The sequence below is a fragment of the Cheilinus undulatus genome, linkage group 1 (genome assembly GCF_018320785.1).
Source record: "Cheilinus undulatus linkage group 1, ASM1832078v1, whole genome shotgun sequence".
Lineage (NCBI taxonomy): Eukaryota > Metazoa > Chordata > Actinopteri > Labriformes > Labridae > Cheilinus > Cheilinus undulatus.
The window spans coordinates 31,665,567-31,688,260 of NC_054865.1; the positions used below are offsets into that span (position 1 = coordinate 31,665,567).

General features: G+C 39.6%; 1 protein-coding gene across 4 annotated transcripts in view; it reads left to right on the forward strand.

Moving 5' to 3' along the window:
* chd9 (chromodomain helicase DNA binding protein 9) overlaps positions 1 to 22,694 on the forward strand; it is an 88,642-nt gene that overhangs the window by 7,738 nt on the left and 58,210 nt on the right. For 3 of the 4 annotated variants that reach the window (XM_041792982.1, XM_041792973.1, XM_041792989.1), the window contains exon 3: positions 21,855 to 22,264. In XM_041792982.1, coding sequence (XP_041648916.1) covers positions 21,855 to 22,264 — 410 coding nt within the window. Of the gene's footprint in view, positions 1 to 19,583; positions 19,785 to 21,854; positions 22,265 to 22,694 lie in introns of those variants that run through there. The other variant, XM_041792998.1, reaches the window with a different exon arrangement.

Below are 22,694 nucleotides of genomic sequence, written 5' to 3' on the forward strand. Positions count from 1 at the left end.
TAACCAACGTGAAAGCTAGCTAGCTGGATAACTAACAGCAGCTTTTCCCAGATGCAAAATGACCTCTAACGTTGTTGATTGACCCCCAAAGATGTTTAACCAGTTTTATCATGAGAGACATTTACTGCAAAAATGTTCATTTTATCAGCATGACTTCAATTCAATTCAAAGGCTTTGATGGCATGGAAATGGTGCAATTTCCTCATACTCAAAATATTGCCCCAAAACACTTTTGTCATCATATCCATCGACATTACTTTAGAAGTCAAACTTGTCTTGCCTTATTAGCTTGCTTCTTATTGTCAAGTTTTTAATTTGTCTTTCTGCTTGAATCTTTGAACCCGGTCATATAATGCTGCAGCTAAACATCAACAGGTTGATGATCAGTTAATCTCTTTCCCTTGCATTGATTTTTGCTACCTTGGGATAAGAAATCTGATTGTAGACCTGTGTTTTTTTTGTTTGTTTTGTTTGTTTGGTACTTTTGGTACTATCAAAAGTAAAATTTAGTGTTTTTGTATCATTCCAGTAAGTATTGATGTAGCCTAACTTTTTCTGACAGTGTTACTGACAACAGGGTTTTTTCTTTGGCATCTCCACAAACCCACCTTCTCAGTCAAAATGTATACATGAATATGAGTGCTGCACAATAATATTGGCATGATATCGGTGACGGCAGATAGTCACAATCGTACTATGTAGCCTGAGTAGTAATCATATGATAGTGAACAGTTGACAACCAGGGCTGCTGTAATTTTTTAAGGCCTTTTTATAGGGATGCACAATTATTGGCATACTATCAGTATCAGCATATATCACCTTAAAAAGTTCATTATTGCTATGGGCAGATATTAGCATTTCTGACAATATTTATAACCAGTATATCAGCGGTTAATATCAGGCGATATAACTTGTAAATTTACGCTTCAAGGACAAATAAATTTTTGCAGTTTTAGGCTGGACCAAAAGAATTGTATCAGCTGAAGTTATTTTCTTTGTTTTATCCCTATTTCCTTAACTTTATGTGTGTTCTAAGGACTGATTTTTAAGCTTTTAACTACATTTCTTTATCGGTATCAATACCGATATCAGCTAGAATGAATCTGGAAATATTGGCATGTCCAATATCTCGAAAAATCCAGTGTTGCGATTCCCAATAAGAATCAGCTTGGGTGGTCAAGTATGTGTACACAATTGAGAAATTTGGCTCTGGTTAACCTTGCTCTCTCTGGAAAAGTATTAAAATGTAATATTAAGCTAGGACAAAACTAAATATTGACCATAAACATAATGAATACGCTCACATAAGACAGGGGGTGGTAAGAGGTGCAGAAAATTTACAATATTTTCCATTAGAGGTACTCCTTTACATCTCTCTCAACAGTGTCATCATTTAAGCAACAGACACATTAGTCTCCTCACACATCTGAAATGAAACCTATTCCCATGAGAGAAAACATAAGCTGTGTGGTGAGTACTGCCTATTATCACTCCAGCATGCATCAGGATATAACACAAGTGGTGGTCTGCCTAACAAGAGCTCATCCACACTGGCCATTTGGCCACTGCAGAGGTCCTTGATTGAAATGAGGCCATGAACCAAAGGTGTACGAGCAAGCCTCTCCCTGTCTGTGTCAACATCCAGCCCTCTGTTGATGCTTACTGGCTGACTGTGCTATTCATGTGCACTGATGTGTGAAGAGCCTGCTGATAGTGTGTTTGCTGAACAGGCAAGGCATCAGGGGATCTGCCCACTCCTCACTCCCGTGGTGAATGCAGCTAATTAGGATTTCCAATGGTTTTAATGGTCAGCTGCAGCTGTGATAGGAACACATGGTTCAAGACTGAAAAGCTGTCCCAGGTTGCCATATTTGAAGAATAATTAGGGTAAAAATAATGTTCTTTGCCATGGATCAAATGAAGAGATGTGTGTTGAGCACTAATAATGATTCCAGCAACATGTTGTGAAACCCTAGATGCAGGTTTTTTTATGTTTAAATGAAGGGATGCACTGATTTATGGGTTAAACCCTGGTATCAGCCCTGGTAACTTACATAGGCCATAGGCAATTAATGTGGTATACATAGGTGTCAGAATTTATCTGTGTGGATGTATTTCAGACAGACGCTACTGCAGGATGGATCTCTCACCGTAGTTTGCCGACTACATCTATGTCTTTATCTGTATATAACCACTGTATGAGATTGTTCATGGATAAAAACACCACTCGTTATGGCTGAGGTAGCGAGACTGCTGTCTGCAGCAGACCGCAGATATACAGAGAAGGAAAAGTCTCCAGTGATACACTGATTTTACATGGCCATCTCACATTAGATTTATAATGAAAATACAAGCTGTCCAAACTTAATGTGGTTCAAGCAGGACAGCTGTTCTCTGTACACCCCCCACTCCTCGCTCTTGTTATGAAGCTGCACATCACAGGAGCATCTTTTACAATAGAACTTTGCTCTAGTATTCTGTCTAACCTTTCCATTTATTAAAATCATGGTTGCAATAAATAAAACAATGATAATCATTATATAACATAATATGCCACATATTTTACTTCATTTAAATCTCATAAGGTGAATAAACTACAAAAATAAACTATCTGCCACATTAACAGGCCCCTGTGTAAAGTATGAAGGGCTGATATAGAGCAGAAATATCTGTGAAGTCCACATGTGTGGAAATAAGTTTAAGAAAAAAATCTAAAATGGGAAGACAGGCCAAACATTTTGATCATTATTATAAAGGGTAGCAGAAAAAGTCCATATTGGTGCTTTAGAGTGATCTGGGGATGTGAGGAAATAAAATGTTTGGTACTGAAATGTTTGCTGTTTTAAATCAGTATGTTTTAACACAAATGTGCATAATTGTGTTCCTAATTTAAAGGCACTGAGGGGTAATCGGGTCTTTGTTGTTTTTGTTAAAGAGATATTTTTAGTAAATACAGAGGCCTGTCACTAATTTAATTGCAGAAATTCTTTTTTTCTGTAACTTTGTGAAATTTTTGCATAAAATCACCTGATATCAATCATAGGCCTCTATATCAAATCAAATTGAAATCGTATCATGGCAGATTTCATGATATCAGAAAATATTGTATTGTTGTCCAAAATATCAACATCGTATTGGGACGAAACTGGTGATTTACACCCTTAGTTATTTGTGTATGCTAAAGTAGCGAACAAAAAATAAAATCAGACCATTGTGAAATACATTGAAAATCAATGATTTTTGTGTAAGCAACAGGTAATAAAAGTGCAAAGCTCCTTAAGGTTGTCTATGGACAAAGGTAGAACATTTCTGTGCTTTTGAATATGCCCAGATAAAAATGAGGAGTTTTCTTATTTTTCCCAAAAATGTTCCTTAGATGCCTGGAAGTGGTTTGGTCTGACCTGTGTCAAACAAATTACCATCTACTATAAAGTTTGTTGTAGTTTGTGCAATCTGAAGCAGCAGCACCATTTTTTTTTATTACAGCATCGCTGCAAAGACTGGCAGCCAATAGGGAGAAATGTGTGGCACTGTGGTTTGCACAAGACAGCTGAAGCCTGTAAAAACTTGTTGTAAATCCTATTACATAGCAGCATGACATCAATTCAGACTATTAATCATATGTGTTGTGTAAAATATAACAATTTAAGTTATTATCATCTTTCATTTCTTTATGGATTTTTTTCCATTCAATCTACCCTTTGTTATCTGATTGGAGTTTGTCATCAGTGGCAGATTTGTCTTTCTTACATTTTATCCTTGATCGAAATCCCTCCAGATCTGTTTGAGCTATATAAAGCTGCAAATTAAACTAAGCCCCAAAGGCAAAGAAAGTGGTTCTGGAGATTTGTGGGGCAACAGTTGCTCAGTCAAAACACCTTTTCACATCTTACTCAAAGAGGCATCCTGATATCAGTGAACCTTTTGGTGCTTTGGAACCATCACTTATATTTAAATCTAACATGGGCCATTATGTGTGTTTATGTACACGAGAAACCAGGAAGTTGTTCTAGACTAGACTGTATAACTAGAACCTGTCATATTTAAGGGTGGAGGTCAAAACCTGGAGTATGTTAATAAACAGTTCTGGATTTTCTCAAAATGTGGGAATCATAGCATTAAAGTTTATCAATACTGCTATCAAGTCTTATGGGTTCAGAGACGTAACATTATTTTATCTTACCATGCAAAAACATACATCAGTTTTTGCAGAGGGGAACATAAGCTAAAAGCACATCAGCATTGTGCATCAAATTATCCAGAATGTGGTACCTTTGACTGTTGGCTTTAAGATAGAAGACTGTAGCCGTGCCGGGAATAGCATGTAATCATGACACTGGCTTCAGCTGCTACAGGACAATTTCTTACTCATCTGCTCAGATCAGCGATGAACAGTGTTGCCAGACTTTGCAATAAGTCTCCTCAGTTAATAATGTTTATCCAATGTTGGAGTCTGTGGTAAAGTTAACAGAATAAAGTTTATAAGTGAACTTAATGACTGGACATAGTTATATTCGGATGTGTTAAAGGCCAGATCAGTAAACAAAGTCTGAATGTAAATATAATGCCATGGTGTGTTTACATGTCACATCAAGAAAACAAAAAATTCAATTTTTGATGCAGTACAGTTGTGGAAAGGCGGATTTGTTTTTCTATTTTAGCAGTATAACATCGATGTTTCAGATGGAATCATGGCATTTGTAACTTTATAGTTTAAATCTCTACTCAGGTTAAACCTCTGGTGTTAGAAATATATTGTCATTTTGTCTTCCCAACAAACAACGAAAAAAGAATAATCGTGGTATTGATAAGGACTCTGAGCAATAAGGAGTCATGATAAGGGTATTATTGTAAATAAAAATTAATGGTCCCTGGTCATATGGTCGTTTCTCTTGAATAATTTTACTACCTTCTACTATGCTTTGAAATTTTGTCTTGAGGCAGGTCTAGGTGTGCTGTGGGAATTTGCACAATTGTACCTCATTATTAATACTATGCACCAACTGAAGACAATGTAACATATTAAAGTAGCTTTTTTACATGGATACGAGTAGGGATGCACAATTTTAGGAGCAGGATATCGGTATTAGCAAATATTGGCTAAAAAAGTGAATTATCGTATCATCAGATACCAAAATTTCTAATGTTTTGTCAGTAGAATTCTGCCTGCATCAGCTGTAAATACTGGCTGTGTGATCAAATGAGTTAGTGGAGTTTTAGGCAGACCCATGTCAGTTGAAGTCTTTATCATCATTCTTTGCACTTTAAAGTGTGTTTTAGACACTGAAATATGTTGATCTGTTCATCCTCCTACTTTGAATTCTTTGTTTTAAGGACCTAAGTTTTAGGTCTGGGCTACATTTAAATATCAGTATTGATATCTGCATTGGCTTCATTTGATTGTAAATATCGGCATATTAGATATTGGCAAGTCCAATAATGTGCATCTGTAGATATTACAATGATGTAGCTTGAGCTTTTTTGTGTGATCTTAGGTTGCTTTGGGCAAAGAAGTTTAAAAACCACTGATTTAGTGTGCACTGCAAATAAACAAATGCTGCTTAACAGCGTTGTTGAAATGAATTAATTTCTGTGATGCTGTGACAGAACATAATGGATTATTGTGTACTGCTGTTGTTTTGAGAATTGCCAGCCATGGCTCAGTTTGCACAATTAGCTTATTTTGGTCTTCAGCAGGCGTCATCAACTACATTTGTACGAGGGCCAGATTTTCTCTTGACAGGCACATTGGAGGCCAGACTTTTAAATGACCTTGAACAAAATAAACAATTTGGTCTAAATAGCATTTTATTGCCTTAGTATTTATATTTTATTTCAAAATGTCAGCAATTTGCAAGCATTAACAGAGATCAGTCCCTGTTGCATATGGGCAATGAAAATATTTTAACTACATATTTCTAGACTGCCATGTTGTCCATCACTAGGTTTCTACCCTAATATGCTTTGTCCTGATTGGGGGAACAGATGGAGGAAACAGGTCTTTTTTTTATTGTTCTCATGCAGGACAATCGTACTCTCCAAGGCCCTAAAGTGAAAAGTTGACACAGAAAACTGCAGATTTAGTCAGGACTGATAAGTGCATGTTTATCATACCTAATTTTTACTTATAATAGCCAACAGGTGAATTTCTGTTAAAAAAGAAAAAAAAAGAAAAGAAATCGATCAAGCATAAATTTATTCCTGCTAATACTGGGAGCTTTTGGGGGCCTTATATGGCCCATGGACCACCAGTTGATGATCACTGGTCTACAGTGTAAGACATTTATGTGTTGACATTGATTTAGAAAGTATTTTATATATAATAGAAAAAGGAGGTCATAGATCAAACTGCTTGTCCTCATTGATTTTCTGCAGCAATCTAGGAGAAGGAAGTTGCATCCTATTGTAATGCTATAGGATAATGAATCCAGTGAAATTGTTGACAGGATAATGGTAATTAAATCCAATTGTGAGGCCAGTGAAATTGCACAGCCCCAATGCTTAAATAAATGTTAAGATAAAAGTTTGTCTTTATTGCCAGTTGTCCTTGCTGTCTCAGAGTTAGTTGTTTTATGTGTGATATGGCATTAAATGTTATTCTGTATGTCTTCTGGTAAATTTCTTCATCTTTCTCTAGCCATGCTACTAGCATTCTTAAGAAAGCTTCCTCAATGATTTGTTGTGCAATCCTTTCCTTCACTATTTACCTAAAACTACTGTAATTGTCCTCAGGCTCAGGCTTTGGATAGTGCAAATAGTGCTCTCCCTGAACAGAAGAGAAACAGAGATGGAAGTGGAGCCTGATGGATACTGATGACCAGGGTTGCTCTAGCCACCACAGGCCCCCTGGCAGTGACACTGAGCAGTAGCCTCCTCCCTGTCTGCTTGTGTTGCTGGGTTAGATTTATTATCTGACTGGGTATCACTGCTCACTGCCTGTACCCTGCCTTGGCCTCTGAGCTGTGTCGCCAGTAAAAAAACTTAGGATATATTTGTTTATGTGTGTGCACTTGCAAGTAGGGTCAACAAATTATTGGTGGTTGATATACTAGCTTTGTTGCTTTCTGACCTCTCTGAGGTTTATATAACTCCTAACCAGACTGGGCAGGCAATGCCATAATCAGCCCTGAAACTTGACACCATGCATCACCCCGTCCTCACCCCACCACCCACATGCGCCACACACATACACATTTTGCACACTCAAAAAAAAAAATAAAAGCCTTGGGAAACCTGCTGCTTCAGTAGCCACATGGTGATAGGCTGTGTCATTCACACACTTTCTCTGATCACCTCCCCCAACATCCATACTCTCTCTCTCTCTCTCTCTCTCTCTCTCTCTCTCTCTCTCTCTCTCTCTCTCTTTCTGGTGTGCTCGTTCTGTAAAGTGCGCTGTCTGTTTGCATGCAGCCCCATTGGCCTGTCTGGAAGCCTGCCAAATCAGAGCAGGAGGCGGGGGATAACGAAGGGTCAGAGGTAAACAGGAAGTCAGGCGGTCTCTGCTGTGGGTCGGAAGGGGAGGGCTCAGTGGAGGAGGAGCTGGGGCGAGAAAGAGGGAGGAGGGAGTTGTACTTGGATTGAGTGTGTCAGGAGCATGTGGGAACGCTGCCAGCTTAAAGTGCACAGTAGGTCTGAATTTAAAGTATGCTCTTTTATTCTGCTTTGCTGTCTTTCCTCTTCTCTCTTGCCTTTTTCTCCAGGGATTAGATAGCTTTGAATATATTTAACCAGTGATGGGTGGGTGAGTGTTTGCCCATTAGTCAAATGTGGAGGTTTTTTTTTAAGTATATGTGAATGATATGTAATATTTTATTGGTTGTAACATGCCACAACCTTCTTTTACCTGTGCTAACTAGTAAAGAAGCTGGAGGGTTAGACCATAACAGTGTCTCTTGATTTATAAAAACTTCATATTCTCTTAAGGAAGATAACATGAGAACCAGTTGTACTATAGCCTCTGTCTAGGGTGCAACAGAAGGCTTTAAACTTGAAGAAGTACTCTTATGACCCCTTTGTCCTTGTGGTTTTAACTTGCACAATGGTTTTCATCTTGTTGTGTGAGGAAGGACTCGTCTAAGAAAATTTGTAATTTATAATCTGAAGCTTTATTGAAAGGTGAAATAGGGATGCCAGACTAAAGCTTGTGAAGCCTGCTTTCTGTTCCACTTGATTTGGTTTTCTTTTACACAGTTTGACTTTGACAGAACTTAATGTCACATTGTCAACAGAGACGACGGTTGGCCTACTGGTTACTGATTTCTAAGTTCAGCAAACAGGTTCATGTCAGTAGGAAGTCATTAGCTCGTTGCCATGGACGCCAGGGTTGTAAGTGGAGACTTTGTGTTTTTTGAATGTTGTGCTGGCATTTTTTACAGTCACTTTCTATTTACAGAGTAATTGACTTGCTCACTTCATTGTTAACTTTAGGAAAGAAAGGTTTACTTTCAGGACTGCTGTGTCCATAGGTTTGTCATCACTCTTTTTGACTGAGTCAAGCTACCATTCTGTCAACTGACAAGCAAGGTCCATTTAATAAACAAAGATGATGTGATTTCAGCATTTATTTCCTATTTATCCTAGTCATCACGAACCTTTATTTGAATCTCTAGGATCATTGAGGTTTCTGTTATTTACAGTCAAATGTAATATAGTTTCCTTGTCTTCGCAACCTTTTGGAAAAGAGTGATTGCTTTAAATCTTAACAAAATCTCACCGTATGTCCACACAGAAGTAGTTCTTTTGAAGGGTCCAACTTAATAACCCTATTCATGTGCAGGTCTTCTTTACTTTGTGGAGTAAAATGGGCCTTGGCCTATCATTAGTGTAACCATACACCATTTCTACCAGCACCTGTTAGCTTAATGTGACTTTTGTTTTGTTAGCATGAATCGAACAGAGCAACAGATCTAAAGAGCACCATTCACAGAAGCTACAGTTGCAAGGCGGCAACCAGAGGCTAGTAACTTTAACATCTTCCCGCTCTTACAGTGTTGGAAAATGAAGACCCCACTGCTACTTCTTAAGAAGTAGGCATCTCAGTGGACAGGTATTTTGCACCTTGCCATATCAGGAATTTCGCTGTGTTACCATTCCCTTTAGCTATTATCATTACTTTTTGTTGTCACATTTTTTTTGTGAATAAGCTAATGTTGTTACCACCCAGAGTTATTTATTTGTTATTTGTTTATTTGTTGATTGATTGATTGATTTTTAAATAAAAGCAGGATTTTATCTAAAAATGTATGGAGACTTTCTGAAGTAAAAGTTAAAGACTCCAACATTTTGTCTGTAGAGCACACTACATTAAAGCCGGCTTTGATTTTTGGCCCTATGCAAGATTACGTGCAACATCTCCCCGTCCATAACACTGTATTGCCTTGCTACTCTGAGTGCTGTCTCCTTGATGGGGGCAACGCAGACTGAAGTCCCTTGTGGCTAACATTACTACTATTACCATGTACCTTGTACCACCCATCTTCAACAATGCTGAATTTCTCTTTAAGGCAGTACAATTTCAAAGTAAAAGCATAAAATAAGCTTGAGAAAATTGCTTTGTAGTCCACCTTAACTGAGGTGCTTAAGCAGAGAAAGCAATTAAACTGGAACCAAGCTGTAAGCATGCTGTCATATTAACCAGGGATCATAGGACACCAGTGAGTCATATTGTACTTGCAATTTCTTAATGCATAACAGTGTTTAACACTGTATTCATAGAATAAACCCTTTGAACTTGTCTGCTGCCTCTAAGTCATGGCTTAGTCATGCAGTACTCATTTAAATGATAAATATAAAGATCAAGATCCTAAAATATATCTCTTTGCATTTATTTGAGTCACAGATTAAGATACTGGTGAGAATTGTTTCATTTTGTCAATATGGACTTCAGAAAATTTGTTTCACATTTTAAATTTGTGATTATAACTGCTAAATGCTACATAAATTCATGAAAGCTTAGCCCTTTGTTTTTCTGTCGTTATTGTTTGGCTTCTTTGAACCTCTGACAAAAAATGAGATCTTTATTTAATTGATCTTTGTCTTAGAAATTCATACATCGAAAAGTATTTTCTTATTTTGTCATCAACTGTTGCTTATTATCTTCTATGCGTAACAGTGCAGCAGTCACTCTGATCATCTCCATGATTGGCTGCACTGACATGAGGGGATTTAAAAGTATTAGCAGCTACAATTGGATGAAATGCAGAAACTCAAGGATACTGAATCAATCCAGTCCACCTCTGTCAGCTTTCTCTTTGTTTAAATGATTATAGGCTACAGTGTCTTTATTTGCTGCTGTCTGTAATTACAATAAGACTTCATACTGATTTGGCTCACATCACAAGGGAACATGTGGCCTCCCTCTTCATTCATGAGCCCCATGAGTTAATCTCAAATATCTACATTTTTAACATTGAAAAAACACGGCTTTCAAACTGAATTGCAGTACATCATGCACAAAGACATAAAGCTTTAGAACAGGAAAAAAGGAAGTATGCCTGAAATAACTGATTACTTGTTTGTTTTGGTCTTTGCAAGAAGTTATATATTTTTCTGTTTGATTCTGTAAAACCACTATAAAATGTTGCTATGTATTTTTTCCTTTTGTTGGATTAAACTAAAGGTAACTTTTGTCTACTTTATAGCATCTTACAATTTACAAAAAATTTGCTTCTTTTGGCCATGCTCATAAAAATAAATGTTACCCTCTCAGTAACCACTTTGCCCATCCTTGCTCTGCACCATAATGGGATGGATTGTCTTTGTTTCTGTTTTCATTAATGCAGCAGTTTGCCTAAGAGTTGCATGGCAGAAAGGTCAAATATATAAATAAAATACAGCACAACATTCCTCACACAAGTCATGAAGCTCACAGTTTTATCTTGTGTCACTATTTTTCGTGTAACTTCCCCAAAATATATTTAATAGATGTTTTCTGTTCAGGATTTCCTCTTTTTGTTGTAAGAACCCACTCTAAAGACACCTGCTGCTTGCTAAGCAAGCGACTGAAATCAGTAGAAGAATCCTTACTTCATCATATCCTGAAGGCTGCAGGCTGATTACTGACCAGCTCAGTGTTGCTTGTTTGTGGATGAACGTAGCTGTCTCTGTGTGAGTTCCCTTTTTACGCAGGCATTGGCCCTGCTCTCACTTTGCACTGCTTCAATAATGAAGGAGTTGTAAAGGTCTGGCAGTCAGCCCCTTGCTGAATTCACCCTCCCTCTCATCCCTCCCGCTTCTTTTTCCTCGCTTACGGTCTCTGTCTGGCTCTCTCTCTCCCTCACATCCTAAGGAACCTCCTCTCAGCTCCTCTCTTTAGTTTGCACCAGTGTTCCCATTAATGAATGGCATCATCCGGCTTGCTTGTTTTACAAAATTCAGCATCACTTCACTGCCTGGTGTCTGACCTGCTGTGCCATCTCTGATTCAGAAAGCACTGCATCATTACTCAGATCATCCAGAGCTATATAGAAGAAGGTTTACTGGTACTGTGACACAGCATGATAAATACACAAAAACTGTGAACTGTTAAATATGCAAAACACTGCTTTTCCTCAGAGGAAGATGAATCATACAGCACCTGCACAACTGTCACTACTTTGAAGGCCAGTGGTACTTTCAGTGTCATGTTATCAGGAGAAGAGTCTCATCTGAAAGGAACACTTAAATTCTTTAAATAAGTTTTCTATGGCGTGAAAATGTTTTAATGAATAGAACTTAAGACAAAATTATTACAAGTATTTTTTTTGTACACAATGAGTCAAATTTCATATGTTTCTGCTGTTACTATTATGGTTACTAGAGATGCTCAATACTTTATTTTTGCAGATATCCTATATGCTGATATTTACAATTTCACTTTAGATGATAAGATATATCAGCGTAATACAGGCTTAAAACTTGGGTCCTTCAATGAACAAAGAAACAAAACTGTAGTACATGAAACACACTTTAAAATTCAAGGGACAAGGATGAACAAGATAAAGAAAAATTGATGTAGGTCTGCTGGTCCAGCCTAATCTTCACAAACATATTCATACATACAGACGATATATTGGTGACATACTGATATATAGTAAATTATGGCAAAGATATCCACTGATACCTCCTTTTTAATACTTTAACTATTTGATGATGCCAATATTATATCAGCAATACTGTGCAGTCCTATTGATAACACTTTAATGTTTTTAAAGAATTATTATATCTTCCAAGTTGCACTCTTTAAAATATTACCTCCAATTTCCACATACAATGGCTGAGGTGATCTGGAAGCAAATTGTTCTGTGGAAAAACATTCCCCCTCTAGTCAAGTGGCAAAATTCCACCGCCTGCGCTTCAGTCCGGCTGGGGCACGTCCTAAAGCGTCACTCTGCTTCATTGTAGATACGTTGCCAGTCTACTTTCTGTGCTGGCCACTGCCAAACTGCATCAGTCCACATAGAGCAGATCAATCCAAATAGCAGGAAAAATATGCAAAATATCCAGTATACTTCAAATATAACAAGGGCAGGGATTCCTGATCATAAATCGTCACTGTATCAACATCACCTCTCATCATTTAGCACAAGGATAAGATCATTGGGAGGTCAGTGGGTCACAGAGCTACAATGGCACTACTGACAAGGACACAATAACTTTTTAGGTAAAAAGCCACCAAATTTTACATGAAGTCACAGATTCTTTGTAGCAAACATTGACCGTTTAACTTCACAATGTACTCACCCATGGCAGAAGCAATAAAATCACAGAATCATGTTGAAATGAATGGCAAATTAACTTCAAAAAAGCAACGTAATCCGCTGTTGGCATACTATTCCTGTCTGAACTCTCAGTTCCCTGTTGATCTCTGCCCTCTTGTCTCAAGCTGATAAGCAAAAAGTTTGGTGCTGTGGAGCGCAGCCGGTGTAAGTGGACATTACAGGTTATACTGCCCCTGAAATCTGACTGTATCTTTTACTCATTTTCAACATTTCCTGCTGCCTTCTGACATTGGTTCAGGCAAACTTTATGTGGAAATTTTACTAGCCATGTTTTCAGTAAAGTGAAGGTGAAAATCTGACTGTTTAAAGATGAACAAACAAATTTCAGTCCTTAAAATGCACTTTAAAGTTTCTGAAATGGCTCTAAACAAAGAAAAAGACTTCTGATGATGCAAGCATTGCTCCTGCCTAAAACACAAGAAACGTATTCATACAAATAGCTAATATTTACATTTGGCACTGTCCAATATTCACAGCCGATATATATTGGTTGTAAATATTGGCAGAAATTTTCACATCTGCTGCTACTGATAATTAACTTTTTAAAGATAATATTTGCTGATACTGATATGCTAGTAATACTATGAATCCCTATAAAAAGCCATTGCAAAATTGCAGTACCCCTTGTTTATTGTTATGTGATTGCTACAGAGGCTACATAGCACCATTGTGACTACCTCAGAACATAAGTATGTCTGTGTTTCATTTAACTCCAAAGAGGCAGACAAATGAGTCATTATGGGCTGCCTGCTGATGTGTAACTCAGGAATCACCTTCTAATGTGATGGGGTGCCTCATTAGATGGATGGCCTCTTGCTTTTCACTTTGGCTGATGCTCACTCATTCTTGCACACCGTGCTGACCCCTAAAATATCATCCTAGATCTTGCTGAGTGACTGCCGTCTGAGCTGACACTTAAAGATGCAAGAGGGCAGTTGCCCTAGTTAAAATCACTGCTCCTTCTTCTCAGTCACTGGCCCTGACTGACACAGAACAAGTACAACGCTCAGTATTCTTTACTTTTTTCAATTTAAGTCACTGCTTCTGTTTTGGTGGCCAAATTGAGCTTCATGTTAAATTCCAAACTAAATCACAAGACAGAGATTAGGCTGGATTACTGATTTACAACTTTCCAGATCTTTGTGTCTTTATTTTTCTAACTTCCTTTTTGTGTATTTTGATTTTTATAAACGGTATTGTTCAGTAATGATGGTAGATGTCTTCTCTCCTTCCCATGCAGTCCTGCTGTGTCCTCACAGTCACCCCCTAGTGTTCAATTCTGTCCTTGCCAGATGTCTGGGTACAACATGCTGCACCTGTAAAGCCTCTCAAGGATCTGTCTGCACTAATGAACCTTTTAGTTTACAGTGGGAAAAACTCTGCTGAACTTGATTAACATAAGGGAGTTAATTAGCTACATAAACAATCAGGAGCTCATATGCTGTCTCTATTAAAGCCTGTTGGATTAGAGTTGCTTTAGACTTCAGAAGGGAAGTCATCCCTGCTGAAAGTGTTGTACAAGTGGACTTGTATTTACTATACTGTTTATTTACATACAGTTATTCAGGTGTCAGAATTGTTACTGAGTGTGTGTGAGTGTGTGAAAGAAAGGGGGTAGGATACTTGGTGTTTGAAGTAAATGTGATGCTGTTTGTCTTTGGAATTAAGATCCTTTGAGCTTTAGCTGGAAACACACTTCTGAGATCAAAACATCTCTTTTACTTTTCTTACTTCCTCTTTTTATCTCTACGATTTAATGCATGGTTAACCCTGAAGTCACATAAGTATGTATAATTTCTCTTTTCCCTCACATGAAGTTAAACTAGGCCAATACGTAGGTGCAAGAGGGTAAAAGATCCGAAATGACTACACTGAGAAGTCATCACTTGACTTTTTATTTCATTCAAGTTGTATTTTTATGATTTGGGTTCAAAATCGTATTTTTTTTTAACTCTGTGGTTTAACTAGATTGTGATTTTTTAATTGATTGAACATGTGGACATTTGTTTTTTTTAAATTGCCTAAACTTATATTGTCGAGCTTTTTGTGTTTTACTTATATTTACTTCTTAAATAAATCTCACCTCTCAAAAATTACTTTAAAAGTATTTGGTAGGGCTCAACCAATATTGTTTTTCCAGGGCTGGTTGTCATGAGACTGATAACCGAAATGTTCATTATGATGTACAAAATGTTCTTAAATTGCATGATCAATAAAATGACAAAAAATGAACAATTTAGCCCTAGCCTTATCAGCATTAAAAAAGAGCAACACATAAGCATCAAGAAAACAGGTAGTGATGCCATATTTTCAATGTGTTGGTGGCACCCAACACAACTGAATTTTTATCTCATTTTAAAAAAATCCTCTATGAATGCTGTAGGGCTGCAGTAATTGATTATTTTTGTAATCGAGTCTTCTAACGATTCTTCTGTCGATAACATTCACTTTTCTCAAATGATGGTTTTTGTTAGTTAATCCACCATCTCCTATCCTAGAGGGCATTTTAATGTGTATTTTAATGTGTATTGCTGCTGGTATCTGATATGCCGGTATTTACAAATTCATTCTCATACTGATGAATTCATAATCAATACTGATATACATATAGTTGTAGTTAAGACAGACATAAAACTTGAGTTGTTGAAAATCATTTTAAAGTTGAAGAAATCTGGGTGTACAAATAAAAAGACTTAAGGTATTGTAGATGTCTTGGTCCTACCTTAAACTCCACAATCTTACTTGTACATACAGCTGCTACAGCTGATATTCATAGCCGAAATATTAGTTGTAAATATTGGCAGAAATTTTTGTTTCTGGAAAAACCAATGACTTTCCATGCCATTACCAATATCTGGCTGATAATATGGTGCATCCCTAAAAAAAAAAAGGACCCCTCATCCTGCTATCATAAACACAAGATGATAGTCTTTCCCCCCTTTTTGTGTTGCACATTTCTCCCTACACAGTTTGTCTTTAAAACCAACCTAGTCACAGTGGAGCAGACCAGACATTAGTAATAATACTCTGTTAGACATACAGCAGCTTCTCCGGAGGGCAACATGCTTAACCCAGCTCCCCTTGGCCCTGAATAAAGGATCATTAATGCATGGTGCTGTATTTAATTGGTTGAGGAACCATTGCTGTGCATCATGTCTCCTTTCATTTATCAACCCTGCCACTGCCTTGCACTCCAGTGTGGCTGCACACTGGCCTGTAGTCACAGGCCTAATTAGTAGGGCCTAATACTTTTTTTCTCTGTTTCACACAGTCTTAACAGTTTTATTAATGAAGCCATAGGTATGAGATCTGGTCATGAAGGGGTCTGTGATATTATTGTTTGTTGGAAAGCAAAGTAAAATCTAATGTGGTGTTTGTTGGCAGTTCTGAGAATTATATTGTAAAGTGTGAAGGGTGAGGGATAAGTTCAGCAGAAGTTTAAGGTGAAGATGTAAAAACATACTTACATGACCTACATTTTTGATATATATGTTGTTTTTTGTGGAATTGAGGAAAAAGGCCTTATCTCACGTGAGCTCCAGCTTTGCAGTTTATCATTAAGCTTTTTTACCACTGGTTCAAAGTTATCAGACAACATTCAGGAGGAAAAATCCTTCTGATCGCTTGAAGGCAGCATTGTGAAAAAAAAAAAACAGCAGTGTTAGACATTTGTATTATCTACTGCTTTGACATTCAATTTATAAAGCCAATATTTCCTTTCAAACCTATTGATACTATATTACTATTATTTCCCTCCCTGGTTGGAACAGTAGCAGGTGTAGACTCTGAAACATACAATACAAGCCATCTTGTCATTTTCAGTCACCGCTACAGCTCAAAGCTTTCATTTCCCTAATGGTGAGTTAGTGGAGACGCTCAGAGTGGTACAAGCATGAAACAAGAGCAGTAGTTATTAGCTAATACAGTCCCTTTGATGAGGAACTAATGGCGTGTTCAGAGACAGACACCTGTGTCTCTAACGCCAGCCTACCTCTTTACACATGCACTTCGGTGCATACACGCATATTTTTTTTCCACTTGCTTCCTTTTACCAGCACTGCTTCTCCCCTCCCCTTCCTCCACTCAACTCCCTCCTCTTTTTTCTCCCCTCCCTCATCTATTCTGAAAGGAAGCCACACCCCTTCATACAGAGCTGCCAGACTTGTTTGCATATTAACCGTTTAGTTGCCAAGTGGCTTTATGCCATGTGACTGTTAGAGCATGTGTTGACTGTTATTGTCTTTCTTTTTTCTTTACTTTTTTTTGTTATACAAGCAACCGGACTGTTGTAGAAGAACAGTTTTATTGTCAACAGTAGCAGCAGATGATAAACAACTCAGACTGTTTAAAACTACGTGTCATCAGACTCTTTAAATGTCTATCACTTGCCTGCTTGACCAATCAAATACTGTTAGCAGTCGAGAATGTTTAGTTGGATTTTTGATGGTTCATTATGTGCCCTAAGCAGAGCTATTTCTCCACCTTTACAGTGGAAAATCCATTTTGTTCTGTTGTGATTGAAGAGCTTACATAATCAAGTACACCTAAAAATGGGCCCTGTTTTGTTTTCAGTTAAACTGTTTATGACAGAAGTCCATGTGTGTACCCTGCTGGCCTCTGTCTGTCTGTTGATTTGTTTAGTATAGAGAGGACACTGTTGCTCAGCTCCCTGAAAGCATGTGGTCTACGCTAAAGTCCAAACTCCAAGGCCTGGGCTAGCAGGTGGATCTGATGCCTGCTGCTGCTCACGTTTGGGAAGAGAGGCCAATGTTGTGATCACATGGCAGTCTCCATCTCTGTAGGAGATACAAACCTGTAAATGTAAAACCACACACCTGGAGGTGACGGTTAGAGCGCTTCCAAAGATCACACCTCTATATCTTAAAACAAGCACATTTAAAATGAGGCTGTCCACACCAGTCCAGTTGGTCAGTGACTTCAAACTTTATTAAGGTTGTCTGTGCAGCAGGAAATTTATAGCCATATTGTGTTGTAGCCTACACAGCTCACCCACATATTTCACACCAGCATAGTTTACTTTGGGAATGGAACAAATAATGTTTTACACAAAAAATAAATGAATATGAATAGCACATGTTCCTCTCTGGATGTCAGGCCCTTGTTATAAAAGCAAGACTTGTTTATGTTTTGAAGATATTATGGAAGGATTTTGTGTTGTGTTGCAGTTATTGATCAGCTTTATCTGTCAGAAGCTAAGTATTAATATGTCTTGGTTGAAGATATGGCATCAAAAGCACACGCTTTTCTAAAATCTTGGTGCATGTGCATGTCTTCAGTACTGATCTCTAGGACATACCTTACAACATGTGCATCTGCATGTTAAGTGCACAGCATGGTGAGTGGGAAAGAAGCCTGTATGGCTGATTTTGCAGAGCAAAGTAAGATTAAAAAGCTGATGGGGTATCTGTCAGTAACTCAGGCCTGACCCAGAAGTGCTGTGCTCTGTACCTGGCTTCAGGCCAGCCCTGTGTCTCTGCATACTCCCAATACCATGTGCCAGCCGGTGCACATGGCCCCTGCATCATGGTGTCAGAAGTCCCCTGGGAAGCTGGCTTGCCCCTCCAAGATCTCTTCTGAGGTACATGGAAGAGCTGCATGTCCTGGAAACATCCCAGCGTTTTTTTGGATGACAAAGCCTTGACCTCTTGAGGGCTTGAATCCGAACTTTAGACCCTGGAAAGTGTGTCTGATGGAGTTCAAGGGAAGAAAGTCTCCAATATACTGTTAATTTTCTTCTCTCTTCAGCTCTGTGTGCTGAGAGTGTTGGGATGCCTGTGGGAATTTGTTTATGTATTTGTTTATAGCCTTTCTCTTTTATGCTGTTCCATAAATAAGTCAGAAAATCATTGGCATTGACCTTCATGGGTACGAGAAAAGCATCAGTGTTGACAATCTGTGGTGTGAGAGAAATCCAGTACTTTGGGGGTTAAGTTGTGAAAGTTAATGTAATAACTGCTAGCACCATCTGCTGGCCTACTTCCCTACAAAGAGAGAGAGAGTGAGAGAGCGAGCGAGTGAGCAAGAGAGAGAGTGAAAAACGAGTCTGGGTTTTAACGACATCTCTAATATTCATGCTGATGCATTTTGCTGCTTTGTGCTTTCATTTTCCGCCGCTCTGCCTGCCAGAATCTCGAGCTCGCCATACACGCCCCAGCCAGGGAGAGGGGAGGGCAGCGAGGAAGAAGGAGGAAAAAGACTAGTGGGGAAAAAGGAGGAAAAAACAACCGGCCAAACTAGCGAGCAAGCTAACACAAAAGCCTTTTTGTGTCTAATAAATGGAGTAACCTACCTTATCCTGGCTGGTGGAGAAGACAAGTGAGGCGAAAAGGGGAAACGGCAAAGCAAAAAAGAGCAAGAAAGAGCAAGAAATACAAGGAAACGGCTCAGAGAAAGCAGAGAGCGCTCACGAAAGTCAGGCGGAAAGAGGAATCAATGAGAGGGGAGGAGAGAGGAGGCAGGGGAAGGCAACTCTGACACACACACGCACTGATAAAGTGAGGGAGACTTGGATGAAGCCGGACGACGGCGAAGCAGCACGCAGCAGCAGAATGAGAGCTTCCTGGACTGCCACGCACCTCCTCTACCGCCCACAGCGCTGCTCCCTCATCACCCTGTGAAGAGACAAACCAGGGCGAGAGAGAGAGAGAGAGAGAGAGCTCCCATGCGCTCCTCTTGAGCCCTGCCCGCTGGGGGAGGAGGAGACGCACGGCTCCGGCGCTCTCGCACTGCCTGAGGAGAGAAGCTGACCGGGGAGGAGGAGGGGAGGCAAACCAGGAGAGAGGGAGGGGAGGGGGGGACAGCCACGGCTCTAGGAAGAGTGAGAGAAAGCGACTGTTGAAAGGGGAAAAAGAGTGAGAGTGTTTGGAAAGGGGAAAGCGGGAACAAGCAACTAAGAGAGGAAAAAACCCGGCGAAAGGGCAAGGCTTTTGTTAGCCGGCTGGAGAGGGGGGAGGAAAGAGGAAGAAAAAAAACACCATGTCTACAGTGAAGAGGCCAAGAGGAAGGGTAAGTGAGCTGCTCTGAGAGCTGGGAGGGAGGAGGGACGGAGGGGGAGGAGGGGCCCGGCAGGAACTGAACAACCTCCTCTGCTACTGGCTCATGCTGCACTGCCGCCATCTTGAACTCATTGCTGCTTTATTTTCCTCCCCTTCATACTCATTTGCTCTTCTGTGCTAGACCTTATCAAGGCACGCTTTCTCAACCCCACCCCCACTGTCTGATCATTCCATACATCCCAGTACTGTACTCTTTTGGAGTCCACTCCCAGAGCTGCTCAGCGCTCTAGTTTACGTACTGAATGGTGTGTGTGCCTGAGCGTCTGTGTGTGTCCTCCATGAGTTGAAGCTGTCACTCAGAGAGCTCACTACATGTGGAAATGAAGGGGTGAGAGCATGGCCTGAATGGAGCTTACTCTACCTTTTCATGGGCTGTAATGGTCCCTACTGTTTCCATGGGACTACGTGCTGCTCCAGAGATTGAAATCACTGCAGTGCTGGCAGGCTGTAATTTCAGTTATTTATAGATGTATTACACAGCTGCAGTGCTCTCACATTTGGTGCATTTTATCTTTTCTCTCCCTCTCCCTCCCTCTCTCCATGTGATAGGAGCCTATTTTCATATTTTTTCTTCCTCTCGCTGCTTCTTTCATGTGCTCTCATGTTCTTCCGCTCTTAAGCTTTACTTTCAACCCCTCCCCCTCTCTTTCTCTTTTTTTTTTTTTTTACCTTTTTACTCGAATGGGAACATTCCAGCAAACATCTTCCTAATAGCCTCAGCACTGTTGCACACGTGAAAATCATAATGCAGGTCTTGTGTGAGACTGTTTTTGCCCTTTCCTTCCAAATGAAACACTACTTATTCATCTCCCTCCCCCACTTTGTTGGTGAGGTAAAAAACTAATTCTTTTACTAAGCTAGCAATGTAGGAAAAAAGCAGCCGACTGTGCCTGTGCCGTGTAGGCATACACAACACATTTTTAGATTAGGTCATCCATTTATGGGTTTCCTCTTGCTGGGCTCAAGGCCCACCTCAAGGCGCTTGTGTAGGCATAACTATAGTCACACCATCTATTATTCACGTATTATCATGTATCAGCCAGGCTGGATTATTTATGTCTGCGAGGCTCGCTGTAACCTGCCACACTGAGTTGGTGTTTACCCTACCTTTTGAACAGCTCACACCGAAAAGAATTTCCCTTGTTTCACATCAGACAGCGTCAGAGTTTCCAAGTCTTCCTGATCTGATCTAAATTAATTCTCGCAGGTGCTCTCATACTGAAAGTCAGCCTGTAGTGTTACACAGGAGAGTGAGAGGTGAAATGAGCATCATGTGGAGCTATGCAGGTCCCCCCACCCACAGAATCAGAGATGGGGACAGCTGCGAGCTCTATTGTCTGAGAGGTTGACACAGCCAGCAGTAGTTTCTGAATGACTGATAGTTGTTGTAGTCACATCATCAAATTTTATGGTAATTGCGTGAAATGGAAACAGTGGTTTAAAGGGTGTTTTGCTTTAACAGCGAAGTGGCATCTCAGGACCCTGGCAATATTTCCTCTATTTGCATGTATTACTTACATTATAGCTAAGCTGTATGGCCCTATAGTTGCTTCATATGTTCATAGCAATCATAAATAAACTCTTTTGTCATTATACCTGTCTTTACTGTCTTTACTGGATTTAAATTACTTATTTTGCTCCTCTGTATGTTGAAAATGCACTTACAGACTCAGCCTTGTGCAGCTGGACTGATGAGCTGCATTATTTGGAAATACATCTGGGTAAATTGAGTTCAGTTTCATCGTTTGCACCTATTCGTCAGCTTTTGTAAAACTCTGCTGTAGTGCATCTTCCTACGCTGTGAGCTCCAGTCACTCAGCTTTGCTTCAAAGGGCAAGTGTCAGTTTTCTAGGTCTGTGTGTTACTAGGTCCTTCTGCAGCAGAGCCCTGCATCTTAGTTTGGATTGTGTCAACTACAATAGATGACATCATGTCTGTAGTTTTTATGAGATATTTGCCTTTAAGAGGGCCACGGTTCTAGATGCAAAGTATTATTTTGTCTTTCTCCCTCTTTCCTCAGCCTCGAAAAAATGCTAACGGTCCCAGCAGCCAGGTCCGGGTTCTCAGTCCTCCAATGAAGAGCAGCTCATCATCCTCCTCCTCTTCCTCATCATCTTCGTCCTCATCCAGCTCTCCAGCGGAGAAGAAGACTCAGCGGAGGACGCATCATCAGATGGAGTCAAATCTACAGGACAAGCAGGAGAAGGCCAACAGAATTATATCAGAGGCTATTGCTAAGGCCCGGCAGCGTGGGGAGAAGAACATCCCCAGAGTTATGAGCCCCGAGAGCTTCCCCAGCTCTTCTTCACAGTACAAGAGCCACCGTGACCGCGAGCACAAAGGAAACGGCAAAGCACGGCCAAAAGAGAAGGCCTGCAGGAAGGTCTGCATTGTACCCTCATCCAAGCCCAAGCAGAAGGCCAAGATCGGGTATGTAATCGCAGCTGTTAATTCTGTTCTGTAAAGCTCTGAATGCTTGTTATTTTTAAATATAATCCAGTAAGTAGTGCTTTGATCAGGCCCTTCCCTGCCCAGAGCAGTGTAGAAATTCTTTTAACACAACCAGAACCTAACCACTGTGCTGTTTAATGAGCCTGAATAAAAAAAGTGACATATGGCACTGCAGAGGGTGAACCCCCTGTCACTGTGCTAGCATACCTGAGGTGATTTACTCACATTCAGCCAAACATAGAGCTGCAGTAAAATTTTATTTCTAAATGTTGGAATAAATTGCTTTAAGTTTTTGTCAACCAAATAAGAATAATAATGTGAATATAGCACCAGAAATACACATTAAGGACACAAAATGTAAGCCCTAATTTTAAGGTGAGCAATGTTTTCTGAATGGATTAAAACCTGA